The following is a 15642-nucleotide window of genomic DNA, read 5'->3' as shown; positions in this document are numbered from 1 at the left end:
AAGTTTTTGGGTGGCCACATTTTCATTTCTCTTAGACGAACACAGAGGAGGGCTTGCTGTGGGGTTATGTAAAAGAATGACCCCCATAGTTTGATATATTTGAATGCCTGGTCTCTAGTTGGAGGAACCATTTGGAAAGAATTAGAAGGCGTGGCCTTGTTGGAGGAGGAAGCAGACTTTGAGATTTCAAAAGCCCACACTATGCCCAGTTAGCTCTCCTACTTACAGATATAAGTTCTCAGCTACTGCTCTAGTCCATGCCTGTCTGCTCTCTACACCATGATGTTCATAGTCACCCTCTGAAAGTGGAAGCCCCAACATACTCTTTTTTTCTTACAAGTTGCTTTCGTCATGGTGTCTCATCACAGCAATTTAAAGTAACTAAGATAGAAGGTTACCAGAAATGGAGCTATTGCTATGATAGGCCTGACTATGCTGGATTTTGAGAAATGTGCAAGATTTTGGGACCTTGAACTAGGAGATTTTGAATAATATAAGCAGGGCTTAATGGGCCATCCTAGTAGGAGCTTGGGAGACTACCAGCAGTGCTGAGAGCAATGTGGACTATATAGAGGCCCAATCAAGAGGTTTCATGTGGGAACAGTATTAGCAACTGGCCTAAAGACCATCGGTGTGATATTTTGGCAAAGAATGCAGCTCCTTTTTGTCCTAAGAATCTGCCTGAGGATAAATTGAAGAGTTCTGGAATAATTTCAGTGGCAGAGGAAATTCCAAGACAACCTAATACCGACTCTGTGGCTTATTAGTGATTTTTTTTTTTTTTTTTTTTTTTTTTTTTTTGAGACAGGGTTTCTCTGTGTAGCTTTGGAGCCTGTCCTGGAGCTCATTCTGTAGACCGGGCTGGCCTCAAACACACAGAGATCCACCTGCCTCTGCCTTCTGAATGCTGGGATTAAAGGCATGCACCACTGCCCAGCTAGTGATCACTCTTAATACAGGTCCCAAATGAAAAAGAGTCACAGAAACAAAAAGAAATACAAAATGTAGGCAATGATGGTGCACAACTTTAATCCCAGCACTCAGAAGCAGAGGCAGGTGGATCTCTGAGTTCGAGGCCAGCCTTGTCTACAGAGTGAGTTCCAGGACAGCAAGGGCTACACAGAAAAAAAAAACCTGTCTCGGAAAACAAAACAAAACAAAAACCCACAAACAAAAAAGAGGGCTGGAGAGATGGCTCTGTGGTTAAGAGCATGTACTGCTCTTGCAGAAGACTGGAGTTCAGTTTCCAGCATCCATGTCAGACAGCTCACCACAGCCTGTTAACTCCAGCTTCAAGGGATCTAATATTTACCTGCATTCACATGTACCTACACACAATTAAAAATAATAAATCTGTTTGTTTTTTTTGTTTGAGACAGGGTTTCTCTTCGTAGCTGTCCTGGAACTAGCTTTGTAGATCAGGCTGGCCTGAGTTCACAGAGCCCCCCCCCCCCCCTTGGGATTAAAGGCCTGAACCACCACCACCTGGCATAAAAATAAATCCTAAAGAAAAAAAAAAGAGTTGATGGTGGTGGCTCACACCTTTAACCCCAACACTCGGGAGGCAGAGGCAGGCAGATCTCTGTGAGTTCAAGGTCAGCCTGGTCTACAGATCCAGTTCCAGGACAGCCAGGGCTACAAAGAGAAACCCTGTCTTGAACACACCCTCCAAAAGAAATACAAAATGCAGTTTGAAGAGAAAAAGAACACCAGAAAATTTCACATAGGAGCTGAGAAATAAGGATAAATGGGAATAAAGAGTGTATGCCCTCAAAGTAAGATCCCACCCATCTAATCCTATAACTCATGAAAATAAAGGCCTAATAAAATTATGTGTTTCTAAAGAGCAACAAATCAAAAGTTTATGCAAATGTAATCTAAGGAGGGGACCAGGTTTCGCCCCAGGCAGGCAGCCAAACTTGACAGCATGGTTCTGGCTGTAGAGTCATGAAGGATACAGTAAAGGGGTTGTGGCATCTTCCTTAGCAGTCAGGGAAGGGTGGCTGAAGCCAGGCATGTGGAAGGCGAGCCTCTGCATGGAGGCTGGGAGAGGCCACTGTATGAAGCTGTGAAAATGAAGCCTGGACTGTTTTGGAGATCCCAGGATGCTGGAGGTACCAAAGCTTTGGGGGCAGACAGGGAGTGGAACAAGCTCAAAAAAGAGGTGTGTGCTGCAGTCAGCACATCTGGAAGGGCAGAGTCAACTGAGCTCTTTGACATCAGACATAGACAATGCAGTGGTTCTCCACCTTCCTAATGCTGTGACCCTTTAATACAGTTCTTCATGCTGCGGTGATCTACTCAACCATAAAATTACTTTAGTTGCTACTTCTATTTATTTTTTTATTTTATTTTTTTATTTATTTATTTATTTATTGTTTATTTATTTATTTATTTATTTTTCCTGTCATCAGCTTGATAGAGTACAAATTCTTATCCTAACAGTGAGGCTTGCCCAGTGATTGAGTAAAACCAAAACTTATTTTAAGCCACAGTCATTCTAGGGTGATCTCCAAAGTATATACAGAACTCAAGAAACTAGGCATCAAAATACTAAATAATCTGATTAAAAAATGGGCTAAAGAGCTAAACAGAGAATTCTCAAAAGAAGAATCTAAAATGCTCAAAAGACATTTAAAGAAATGCTCAACATCCTTAGTCATCAGAGAAATGCAAATCAAAACGACTCTGAGATACCACCTTACACCTGTCAGAATGGCTATGATCAAAAACACTAACGACAGTCTATGTTGGAGAGGATGCAGAGCATAGCTGCTACTTCATAACTGTAAATTTGTTTCTGTTATGAATCATAATGTAAATATCTGTGTTTTCTAATGGTCTTAGGCAAACCCCAAGAAAGGGTAGTTTGACTCCAGGGGTCACCACTCACAGGTTGAGAACCACTGCTTTAGACTGTTGAGGACTTCTAAAGTTGAAGTAAATGCATTTCGCATTATGATATGGCCCCAAATCAAATGGATGGAATGAGGGGTTTGAATGAGAAAGACCCACAGGCTCACGTGTGTGAATGCTTGCTCTCCAGTGGGTGGAACTGTTTGGGAAGGACTAGGTGGTGTGTCATTGGGGGCAGCTTTGCAGGTTTCAAAAGCCCAAACCATTCCTGGTTAATGCCTCTCTCTCTTATTTGCAGATAAAGATGTAAGCTCTTCGTTACTACTCTGGAGCTATGCCTGTCTGCTGCCATTCTCTCTGCCACTAATTTCATGACTCTCAAACTGTAAGCCTCAACAGACTTTTTTTTTTTTTGGTTTTTCAAGACAGGGTTTCTCTGTGTAGCTTTGCGCCTTTCCTGGAACTCGCCTTGGAGACCAGGCTGGCCTCGAACTTACAGAGATCCGCCTGCCTCTGCCTCCCAAGTGCTGGGATTAAAGGCGTGCGCCACCACCGCCTGGTGTCAGATTGTTTTTTACTTTCCTACCAGCAGTGTACAGGGTTCCAGTATGTCCACATCCTTGCTAATAATACAGCAAGCTTTGTTTTATTTCTAAAGTAACTTATCTTACTACTGACAGGGTCTTTTCTTTCTTGAGTCAGTATCTGTAGTCCTGGCTGGTCTGGCATTCAAGAGATCTGCCTGCCTCTGCTTCCTAAGTGCTGGGATTAAAGGTGTACTCCACCATGTCCAGCTAAAGATTTTGTGTGTAGAGGGTGGGGTTGGGGCGGGTATGTATATACACTCTCACATGTGAGTGCAATACCTGCAGAGTTCAAAGAGGGCATCAGATCCCCCTAAAGCTGAATTTATAGGCAGTTGTCAGCTGCCTGACAAGGGTGCTGGGAACTGAACTTGGGTCCTCCAAGAACTGTACTTATTCTTAACAAACTGTCTCTTTAGCCCTATATAAGGATGATAAATCAACTGATATCAACTGAACACCAAGCTTATTACTTATAGGCAAACAAAAAAAAATTGCACCCAAATAAATTTCTCGTACTGATGCCAAAGACATCCTAAAGAACTGCAAGTTCCATCATTTTCTTTCTTCTGCACACCATAAACAGGATGAGAGAACAGGAAGCACTGATTAAAAAGACCTAGAAATGTTACTACCTCCAGGGTCTACTGTTCTATTCCACTTCTTGCCTGCAGGTTCCTACCCTTACTTCCTTCAATAACGGACTATGAGGTGGTACTGTAAGCTGAAATACCACCCATCCCTCCCCAGGTTGCTTTTGGTCATTGTGTTTTATCAAAGCAACAGAAACTCTAAGACACTCACCTAAGCTGCTCTCCATTTCTTGACTGCAGAAACCTCCCTATGGCATGGCTTCATGAAAACCCAAACACAGTTTAGTGTAACCACAGGTGTCCACCCAGTATGAGGCAACAATCCTATCCCAGTGTATGCAGATGTCTCCCAAAGAGCAGGTTTGCATTTCTAATACATTTCATCTGTTCTGTGCTTGGTAAGGTCTGAGAACTAGGTAAGGCATTAGCCTCTGGTTCTTGCTCCAGAGACTCCATGCTGATATTGCCGGCCTGACCCAAGCAGCTGGCCAGCTTCTGAGCTGCAAAGGCATTGTACAGCAGTCTGAGAGCAGTACTAATGAGAACCAAGTACAGATACATACTGAACGCAGGTTTTTGTTGCTGTAATCTACCCATCTGCAGGGGATGACTGCATTCATTCCTTATGCTATTACTTCAAAACAGTCTCCTGCTTGCACTTATATTTCTTGAAATACTAGCACTTTAAATATCAAAATTTTTGAAGAACTAAGATATAGCGTCACAGCCTTTCATTCTTAGGGTGCTTGGGTCAATGTCAAATGAAGGTCAAATGCATACTGCCCTGCACCCCACCCCCAATGTATACAATAGACTGTGCAACTTAGATCAGCCAACTATTTTCAGTTGGCATCCCAAGAGCATATTCCCAGAGAAGCGAACCTGAACGGGATTTTCATGAATGTCCCATCACCAGGGCATTTCTCGGCCTTAGGAACAAGGCTGTTTGTGGATCTCTCTTGGACACAGCCTTCCCCATGAATAAGACAGGATTCCACTGCCCACCTGTGGAAGCTCCTGTTCTTCAAGTACAGTGCCATGGCCTTAACCTGCATCTCCTCCCCAGCTCTAATGACACTAGGGAGGAAAGGGCAACAGCAGCCCTGCCCCTCAAGCTTCCTCCCTGTTGGCATCCTAGCTGTGCTCTGGATCCAGGAGAAAGAAGTCTGGCCTCTGGCGCAGGGGACTTTAAGGCACAACAGAGAGTGAACACAGGATATTTTGTACCTTTAACCTGGCCTCTGAGTGGTATGGAATTTGGTATTGGTGGAAGAAGAGTGGATAATGGTGTCACAACATCTGGAAAAGAAGTACAGGAAGCTCTTGTGAACTTAGACTGCATACACAGGCTGGCCAGTGAGCAAAGTCATCCACCTTCCTATCTGTCCAAGGAAACTGCTCAATAAGAAATATACCCAAAACACTGCGGAACATCCAAGCAAGTCTTGCAGACACTGGAGACTCTTAATTCCATTTTCTTTGTTTTTTTGAGACAGAGTTGCTCTGTGTAGCCCTGGCTGGCCTAGAACTCCTTCTGTAGACAAGGCTGGCCTTGAACTCACAGAGATCTGCCTGTCTCTGCCTCCAGAGTGCTGAGGTTAAAGGTGTGCACCAACACTGCCTGGCCTTACTTCCATTTTTCTGAATCCCTCCCAGGCTTTACAAAACCAGAGCAACATTACCTGTAACATGGTCAACCCTGCTGAAGACGCTTAACTGCGCTAGTCCTTTGCAGGAATGCCCTCAGAGGCTCTCCCTTGTCTTTTCAATGCCAGCCCCTCTCCCCCAAAGGACCTGCTTCTGATCCCTCTTGTAAAAAGTAGTTCTTTCTTACAGATGTAGGGAATGCTAATATTGGAACACTCAAAAACTGCCACTGTCTGTTGCAGCCTTGGGTCTGTTGTAAACAGTGGGCCCGAAACCTGCAGGTTAAAAACACCAGGCAGCTCTCCTCTAAGGCAGTTTTTAAAATGAGGACAGAACCAATAAAAGGTCTATTGTTTACCACCAATACCACCGTCACTACCACCAACTCTTGCAGTCTAGTCCCGTGAAGCTTCACTGACATGAGGATGGATTACCACCATGGCCCCAGGAAAGCAGAGGCTACACAGATCGCTGCAAAAAAGGCTGGAGGCAAACAATTACCTTTCATAAAGAATCGGCAGGTGGGGCGAGGCCTCACCTTCCGGTCACTGGGGTCCTTCACTTCGCCTTCTTCCAAGTCATCATCCTGGAACAGAGGACAGTCATCTGGAGGTGAGCCGACCCACCCTGCCCACCACATCTCTTCACCAGGCCAGAAGCAGAGAACTGGGTGTGAGGAGCATCCACCTTTCCCAAAGGTGTCCCCACCAGCTCACCTTCAGTTTCCCAATCTTAAATGCTCAGCTACACAACTGATGGTTTCTTGATCACCTATAACCTCAGAAGAGTATGGGAACAGTGGGCTCAACCAGACACTTCAGGACAGAGCTTTGGTCTGTTTCTATGAATTGTGAGCAAGCAATGGTTACACTTTAGTCTTTACTACTTTGTACACTAACAGTGTATAAATCTATTACTCCATGTCCTTTGCAACTGAACATCACCAGATTCCCTCCTCAGGAACAGTCTCTTAGGCCAAAGACCGACTTATCTTCAGACTGCCCCAAGGATGAGCATCTCTCAGGCAGTACCCCTACATAAGTGTTCAGGATGCATCTGCGACTATAATAAAAACAATGCACATACTAAGCAAGAATCACAGTGGAAGACCATGAGTCTAAAGGCAGCAACAAAAGCCAACATACTAACAATATAGTGGAGTGAAGAGACAGGGTCCAGGAGAGGAGCTTCCAGGGAAAATGGCTTGCTGGCCCAGAGTTACTGTGCTCTCTTGTGCCCAAACTATCACCCACAGGGCCCACTTGCCTACCTGCCCTGTTATATCTTCAGCATGTTATTGTGAACCTGGTATATGTCTGAGACCTCTGATGCCCAGGGCTTCCAAATAGTACGACCCGTAGGGTGCTGTGGGCTAGAGGAACAGTCAGGTAGGAAGGAAATAGCCTCTCCTGAAACTGAAGGATGCTGGGCTGGGATCTTTAGGTAACAAGCTGCTTCCCATGAAGTGTAGGAGGACAGGCAGTTCATATGGGTTACCATGCAGAGTAGGCAAAAACAAAATCATACTTTAGAACTGTACTAGGCCAGAAAGTCAACTGGCAAATTCATCCCAGATTCTGTTTCCAAGGGAAACAAGCAGATGAAGACGATGGGTGCTGTCTGGGGCAGGTTTGCTTCAATCCATTTCCCCATTGCCCATATCCACAGCACAATATAAGAGTTACCAGCGCCCTCACTGTTAAGGCCCTCTATAATTCCTATGAAGACTCTCAACCCCATTTGACCTTTCACTGCAGGAAAGGAAGGGCATTTAACAGGGAGCATCTAACACCAGGCACACCTAAAACACAGCCAATAATCTCAACTTGAAAGTCAACTCCGGAGACCATCTACTACACAGCTGGGAGAGGAGATGAAACATCTGCTACTTTATGCTTGCAGCCACATAAACTCCATCTACCCAGGTCTACTCTACTATTGGGACCCAAAGCCCTACCGCCAACCACCCTGTATGGCCAGAGTCATCCTCCATCCATGATACCCTAAAATGAACTGGGTGTATATGGAAATGTGGGATCCCCAGATAGTGACCCACTCTCCCTGGATCACCCCAGGTGTTTAACCTATCTTCCACCAGAAGGACTCAGAGGAGCAGTCTCCTCCTGAGGCACCTGAGAATCCCTAGATGGCTGATCTGTTCTGCCCCTCCCTCACCTGCTTTGAACACAACTGATCTGAACTTTGGGCTGCGTCCCCTAAAACCTCCTGATTCAAGGTTAGGCAGAATCATACGTAAAGAAAACCCAACCTCCCACACAAACTCACGATTCCATGATTTAAAGAAGGCATCTTCTAGGGCCCACAGAAACTGCAGTTACTGACGGAAGCTGTCCAGTTGGAGGTTTTTCTGCACAAGTCTACCTCCCATTCTCCACTGTGAGCACTTCCTTTCCTGCCTCAACACAGGATCTCATTTTCCTGCGTGACTGGCCCAGCCCACCACTGACCATCTCCTTAGGAACAAGGGAGCCTTAAAACCCTGCTGAGCCTGCTTCTCCTGGATCAGATGTGCCTGCTGAAGGGCCAAGGTTCTTGCCTGCTCCTCCATACTCACATCTATCTCCCCATCATCAATCTCTCCATCATCATCCTCTTTCTTCTTCTCCTTCGCAGCCTCTGTGGATTCTTTTTCTTCCACACTTTGAACATCAGGCTTCCCTTCCTCTCCGGGAGCACCTTCCCCTTTCTCCTCCTCGTCCTCTGCCCCAGCTTTCTCAACTTCCTCCTCCTGGGCAGCAGGAGCTGGCTCCTCAGGGACCTCTTCATCATAGTCTAGCTCATGCTCATCCAGTTCCCGGGTTACTGAGGAAGCTTCATCCCTGAGGTCACTTGTCCGGTCTTCCTCAACATCATCCCCCTCCTCACAGAGAGATCCCGCTGGGCCCCTGCTCAGCTCATGAGCCTCTGAGTCCTGATCCTGGGACTTGGGCTCACTGGCTCTGTCTTCCTCATCCGAGTGAGTCTCCTCCTGGCTTTGTACCCTAGTTGCAATTTCCTCATCCTCCAAATCAGAAGCCCTTTCCCCAGCTCCATCCAAATCTTGTTCAGATCCACTTTCCCTCAGAATGTCATCATCTGAGAGGGCCTGCTGCTCTTCATCCTCTGGGGAGTGAGGATCCAGTTCAGGGCTCTCAGCCACATCCATCAGGACCCGCAGATCTGCAAAAGACAGATAGCACAGACTCAGCATGGGCCTATCCTCCTGGTCCACATGCCCTCTGCTCTGAGGAGGAAGGACCCATTCTGCCCTAGCTCCAGCCCCTCCCAAATCTATAGAACTCCCTGTGAAGTGCCAGAGCATAATTCCACTGGCTACAGCTGGCCTCCACTAAGTTCTTCCTCTTGCCTGCAGCCAGCACAGGTGAAGAGAAGTGAACAATAATAAGCCATGGACCGCAAAGGACAGCTACTGGGATTCACAGGAACTGACTTCTGAAGATAAGGTTTCTATAGTGGAATGAGGTAGCACCCTAGGTCAGCAGCAGTTTCCAACTGAGCCTTTTTCCCCTACCCTGCCTCTCAAGCACAGTTTCTTGTCACCTCTTCAATCCCTCCCCTATACTCTAAGGTTCAGATTCCAAGACCTCCTTCAGACCTTCCATCCAGCCTCCAGCATGCTCTTCAAAGGCACTGCTCTGGGACCAGTGATATCAGAGCCCAAACCACCAAAGTTATCCAGGTATCTGTTGTACAAATGGACTATGACAATATTTTTAGACATTTAAGTCACATACTTATATAAAAGACCTTTTTCTTTTTAGAAGACTCACTTCTATTTCTAAAATTCCAGATTTAATCAAAGCAAATGTTTTCTGGTTTTTCCACCTCCACAGCTCATAGAAAGCACTTTGCTCTGCTGGGTGCTGTAGCAGTACATGCCTGTAATCACAGCATTTGGAGGCTGGAGGCTACCCCACACTACACAGTAAAACCCTGACTCAATAAAAAAGCACGCTGCTGCACCTGATTTAAAACCTGGCCACCTAAGCTGGGGTTAGAGAGTAAGTGTAGACATCGTGTATAACACTTAGTAGCCAGTATTTCTATCGCATCAGTAACAGATACCAACTTATGACATGAAGGAAGAAAGGTTTGGAGTTTATCTGACTTTATTCTGAAGATGGAGAAAAATCCACAGGCTGTTTGGTACCTAGCAAAATGTACACTTTACTCATTTCAGGATCACTATGTGTTTAGAGGTACCAAGCCACAGTCATTTATGTTCTTTATACATTGTAGCCTGCCGGGCGGCAGTGGTGCATACCTTTAATCCCAGCACTTGGGAGGCAGAGGCAGGTGGATCTCTGTGAGTTTGAGGCCCGCCTGGCCTACAGAGCAAGTTTTGAGACAGCCAGGAATACACAGAGAAACCGTCTCAAAAAACCAAAACTATCATAGGTCACTAAAAATACACAGCAGTCAAGATTTTCTGGTCATCCAGCATCAGTTCAGAGGGAGGAATATCAAAGAGATTATTAAGAAGTTGGTCCTAAGCCAGGCAGCAGTGGCATACGCCTCTAGTATGTTACAAGGACAGTAGCATCTTGGAGCTTGGGCTTTGTCTTCTGTGGTATCGTTATATGACTTCCAAATTAAACAGGACATTTGATTTTGCATAACGGTTGATTTAAAAGATAACTTTGTTTACAAGGTTGCCTTTAGCTATAAAATACTAGAATAGGAATTTGTCAGGTTTCAAGTAGAGCATATGAGACTTGGTAACCACTTCAGCATGACTGACTATGGGTACCAGGTGCTACTTCTAGGCAGCTGGAGAGATGAAAAGTCCCTGGTCCTCTGTGGAGACTTAAAAATATACAATGTAACAAAAACTGTGCAAAGCTAGAGATCAGATGTTACACACTAAGAAATTCATGTATTCCTTAATGTTGGTATATTAGGGGTGTTATCTTTGGCATTAGCTTAACTAAAACTCTACCTACCACACACACTAGAGCTTTGCACCAACTTTCTTTTAGACAAGCACAGAGCCCTGTCTGGCCATTGTCCTAACATTGCCCACTGCAGGACCCTCACAGCACTCATAGAGATCAGAGGCTGTGCACAGAGCTTCTGGACTTGTTCTTACTGCTCTTTGCTCTCACTCTTTAAACCCAGATGGGCTGCAGTTCACTACGTAGTCCAGGTTGGCCTCAAACTCTCAACAGTCCTCTTGTGTTATCCCACAAATCTCAGGATTCCAAACCATCATGTGCTTACTATGCCCAGGTAGGACTGACTGACTTTTTTTTTTTTTGGTTTTTCGAGATGGTTTCTCTGTGTAGCTTTGGTGTCTGGATCTCGCTCTGTAGACCAGGCTGACCTTGAACTCACAGAGATCCGCCTGCCTCTGCCTCCCAAGTATGGTTCACAAGACTTTCAAACCAGGTCACAGTCCTTTTCTGGGGTACTGGTACAAGCTGGTTTGCTTTTGGTTTCAGTCAAAATTTGGTTAATGAGTTATTTTTTACATTTTTTAAAATCTTGAAATGAAACCCTATGGTAAGAAGTGGAGACAGGGTGCCCAACTAAACATATGAACTGTAGTAAGAAGCAGGCTGGTAAAGGAAGGGAGGCTGTCTTTTATCTGAATACTGTGTGTGTCTCAGAACTGTCAGTCAGGCCTTCTGAACTTGTATTCCCAGACCATAGATGGAATTGGTTCTATTCCTAGCCATTGGAGTTTCTACTACAAATCCTTTCTGGTACAGACCACAAACAAACTAGGGTCTCCACAATCCTGCGGGTTCTGTTTCTCTTTTTATCCCTCCAAACATCAATGCACTGGACACTCACCACAGTACATCATTTTTACACAAAGTCATAGCTGGGCTGACTAGAGAAATCTGGAAGGTTGGTGTGCTGTGTACATACCCACTGAGCCTTCATGCCCTCCAGGTGAATTTAGTTACCTTAACTGCAAGGAGTAAGTCAACTTCTGATTTGTGAAGGCAGTTTTTGGCACATGCCATAAAGTAGTTGGGTGAGTGGGCCTGAAAGTACCTGTGGCTGTCCTGGTGTGTGTAGGGGGTGGGAGAAAGGTAACTCTTGGGATCACAGGCTGTTCTGAGCAACCAATGACAGGAATAGACAAGCCCGGACATACAAAATCTCTCTTCCTTTCTGGCAGTTCAAAACCCCCAAATTCCACTCTACATTAGGAATCTTGTTTCTTACACTGTACATTATTCTGTTTATCTAACTGCACCTACCATACAAACTCCAACTGTTTTTATTTGAAGGCTTTTGGGAGGTCTCCCCCTCACCCCTCCCTCTCCCTCTCTCTCTCTCTGAGATAGGGTTTCTCTATGTATCCCTGGCTGTCTGGAACTCTATCAGCTTGTCCTCAAACTCACAGAGATCCACCTACTGTCTCATGATTGCTGGGATTAAAGGTGTGTGCCACTACACCAATTTTTATCTTTTCTCTGTATGAGTTCATCACCTCAGGTATTTGTCAGAGTGATAGAAATCACACTCTTCTTGTTCCTACAGAGTGAGAAAGGATGGAGGCTCTCAAAAGGCTGGCACTCAGTAGCCTATACACTACACACTGTACTATCTGGCTGGCACACTTCTGAGACTACAGTGGTCACTATTAGCATCCACAGGAGGCATGGCCAAAGCTGCCATGGTGCAGGGTTCCCTCGCAGAGGCCCTGACAGGTTTTCTGAGAAAAGGCACTGCACTGTCTTCTTTCCCTTGGGACCTCCTGCGACTGCACTACTGGAGGCCACATTAAGGTGAGGATCTTTCAGGGACAACCACAAATCTACTTGTGTGTGTGTGTGTGTGTGTGTGTGTGTGTGTGTGTGTGTGTGTGTTTAAAGAAGCACCCTAAATAATACCTTTAGAGCAGAAATCACACTGGGAATCAGGAGATGGCTTGATCTCCAGGCCTGCTCTAGGCAGGGTCACTGTCTCTCTAGGTGCCAGTATTCTGTTTTGAGGCTAATTTGTGTGTTCCCTATCTGGATGAAGGGAAATACATGCCCTATTAAGTGTAAACAATGAATTAAGGGTCCTCCAGCCCAGCTCACTAAACTCCCATTTTTACAATCTTTGACCAACCAGTCTTAGTCAATCACCCAGAAATGTAGAATTTTCACAAGGTTTAGAGCTAATCTTTAGTCCTTCAATCTGCAGTGGTAAACCTGTTCAGGGATGGAATAACACAAGTCTTTCACTATTTCTGTCCCCTGCTGCATCTGACACACCTGAAAAATGCTTGTTAAACAATTGACAAAATCTCATTAATCAGGGAACTACTTGTTGCATACCAGAAAGAAACATAGAAGTTGTCTAATTCAACTAGGCATAGTGGCCCATGCCTTTATTCCCAGCACTCGGGAGGCATAGGCAGGTGGATCTCTGTGACTTCGAGGCCAGACTGGTTTACAGAGCAATTCCAGGATAAGCTCAAGCTACACAGAGAAACTCTGTCTCGAAAAACAAAACAAAACAAAACAAAATTTGTCTAATTTGTAAAACACTATAACCAGAGCTCCAGAACAGTGTCCTCTGCTCTTGTCTCAGCAGCAGCTCTGAGAGGCCAAACTGACTCCAACCACATTACTAATGGCAGAGTAATAATGCCACGTTCTCCTAATAGTTGGGTCACTTTGAGGAACTGCTACTTAAGAGTCTGACCTGGCTGGGTGGTGGTGGCACACGCTTTTTTAATCCCAGCACTCAGGAGGCAGAGCGAGGTGGATCTCTGTGAGTTCGAGGCCATCCTGGTCTACAGAGCAAGATCCAGGACAGGCACCAAAACTACACAGAGAAACCCTGTCTGAAACAAACAAACAAAACAAAGAGCCTGGCCTGGTAAACTGCCAACCCAGACAAAACAACTCTTGGTCAAACTTGGGGGGGTGTGACTATTAAATGAAACCAATTTCTTCACATGGCTTACTATTGAGACAGGTGTTCCAAGTGGGCTTCAGCAAAGGAAGATCAATAAAAGACAAACACAACTTCTGGGAAACTTCTTTCTTGAGACAAGGTCTCACTGTGTAGTCCTGGAACTCACTATGTAGACCAGGCTAGCCTAAACTCAGAGATCCTCTTACCCCTGCTTCCCACATGCTGGGATTAAAGGTGTGAGATACCATGCCCAGCTGTGGGAAACTACCATTAGCAGAGCAGATTCTATGTTGATGTCTAAGTTCTACTATGCCTGTTTGAAAATCCTCATTCATAGCTTCAATGTCTACAGCAAAAGTGTCAGGATTGTTGATAAACACCACTCCAAAGCGACTTAAGCTCAACCAAAAACTCTTTGATAAGGAGTAGTCACCTTGAGATGGTCTGTAGATGACAAGGTATCTCTTTAAAGACAAGCAAGGTAAGAGCTTACCTGTTGGGTGTTGTGAAGTAAATCCACAAGTTCTCTTAAAATGTTTGAGCATTCCCCACCTACAACTGGAGAGGAGTTTCAGGCTTTGGGACTTACTAAATTGGTTCCAGAACTGGCTGGGCTTCATAAGTGCTCAAATCACACACATTCTCATCTCAGGAGCCAGGAAATGGGAATCAGCCTAGGGGTTGAAAATGTCAACCCCTGCCTTGGGATAGGTAATGTGAAGATAAACCAAATGCCCTCTTTCATTATCCCCAAATGGGTCTGAAGAAATCCCTACTCTTGCAAATAAATGCTAAATAAAGCTCATTTAAAGCTACTACTGTGCCCGGTAAACGCAGCTGTCAATGTAAACAGGGAAAACTAAATTTCCAGCAGTAGCGAGGCTGTAAGTCTTAGTTTAAATTTCCTTCCAGCACTACACTTGTTTGGCTAACTTTACGCCAAAGACTCGGTGTCTCTGAGCTCCCAGTCCAAGAGGCGAGGAGGTTACACTTCCTAAGAGATCGAGGCCTCTCGGGGTTCAGTGGGTACGTCCAATCTGTACACACTTGAAGTTGCAAGTTGCAGTGGCTCCAGAGAGTTCAAAGTTCCCCGTAGAGCCCGTCGACTGTCCAGGCGGGCCTCCTCTCGAACCAACCTGCGTGCTTCTCTCCCCTTTGTAGGCGGAGAACATGTGCCACGCCGAATGGCCCGGAAGGGAAATGACAGCTTCAGGAAAACCAACTTCACCATGGCAGACCGCGGCGCGCTAAGGCGCCAGGACGTTCCAGGCCGCAGCGGGCTCGCGCCTGCCCGCTGTCCCGGGCCGCGCCACGGCCCGCGGCTGCGCACAGCCGGGGGCGCGCCCGAGCTCGGGAGGCGGCGCCGGGCTCCCGGGCCTCGCTCCCGCCGCCGCTGGGGCGGCTTCTTCCTCACCGCCTGCCAGCCCCACTTACCTCAGCGCGAGGACGGGAGGCGGCCACGGCTCCGCTGGGATGGGGGCAGCGTGGACAGGACGTTCCTCAGCCTTTCCGCTTCTCACTGGCTCTGGGTTCAGGCACGACGCGGGCGGAACAAACGGGCTCCACTACCCGCGGGGGCCGGCCATTGTGCGACGTCATCAGGCCGCGACGGCCGTACTGCGGGCCGGCGGGCTTCCCTCGCTAGCCCCGCCCTCCTCGCGCTTCCTTCCGGCCTCTGGGGTCCCTCCTCCGTGGCGCGCGCTCGCAAGTCTCCGCTACTGCGCACGCCCATCGAGGTCCGCCCTCCCTCTAGCGGGCCACCTAGCGGCGCATGCGCAGAGTCTTTGGCCCTCCGATAGTAGAGTCTCGGAATGGGCAGCGGAGGGCAGAGGACGGATTGCGAGGCGGGTACGGAAAACCCTTTGAGGCTCTTGGTGTGCGCGTATGGACACTCCGGGGACTGAAAACTTGGGATTCATTTTCCTCAGTTGCGAATTTCCTGTCTTATTAAATATCAATGCTTGACCGAAACTGTTTTTGGGACTGGAGTGTAGCTCTGAAGAAGAGAAAGCACCTGGCAAGTATGCTCCAGGCCCTGGTAACCGCCCCCTCCCCCCCAAAAAAAGAAAAAGAAA

The 15642-nt window shown here is 46.5% G+C and overlaps 1 protein-coding gene across 4 annotated transcripts in view; it reads right to left on the bottom strand.

The window, feature by feature from the left end:
- Positions 1-15187, bottom strand: part of Zc3h18 (zinc finger CCCH-type containing 18) — a 42257-nt gene extending 27070 nt beyond the window's left edge. Inside the window, exons 1-4 of one of the 4 annotated variants that reach the window (XM_036187815.1) lie at positions 15002-15187; positions 8256-8860; positions 6182-6266; positions 5261-5332 (exon numbers count right to left, since the gene is read on the bottom strand). In XM_036187815.1, coding sequence (XP_036043708.1) covers positions 5261-5332; positions 6182-6266; positions 8256-8846 — 748 coding nt within the window. In that variant the 5' untranslated portion in view covers positions 8847-8860; positions 15002-15187. Of the gene's footprint in view, positions 1-5260; positions 5333-6181; positions 6267-8255; positions 8861-14060; positions 14718-15001 lie in introns of those variants that run through there. The other 3 variants (XM_036187813.1, XM_036187816.1, XM_036187814.1) reach the window with 3 other exon arrangements.
- Positions 15188-15642: the final 455 nt, after the last annotated feature.

This window comes from Onychomys torridus, chromosome 5, assembly GCF_903995425.1.
Source record: "Onychomys torridus chromosome 5, mOncTor1.1, whole genome shotgun sequence".
In the NCBI taxonomy this organism is placed as follows: domain Eukaryota; kingdom Metazoa; phylum Chordata; class Mammalia; order Rodentia; family Cricetidae; genus Onychomys; species Onychomys torridus.
This window is presented reverse-complemented; position numbering and strand designations above follow the sequence as displayed.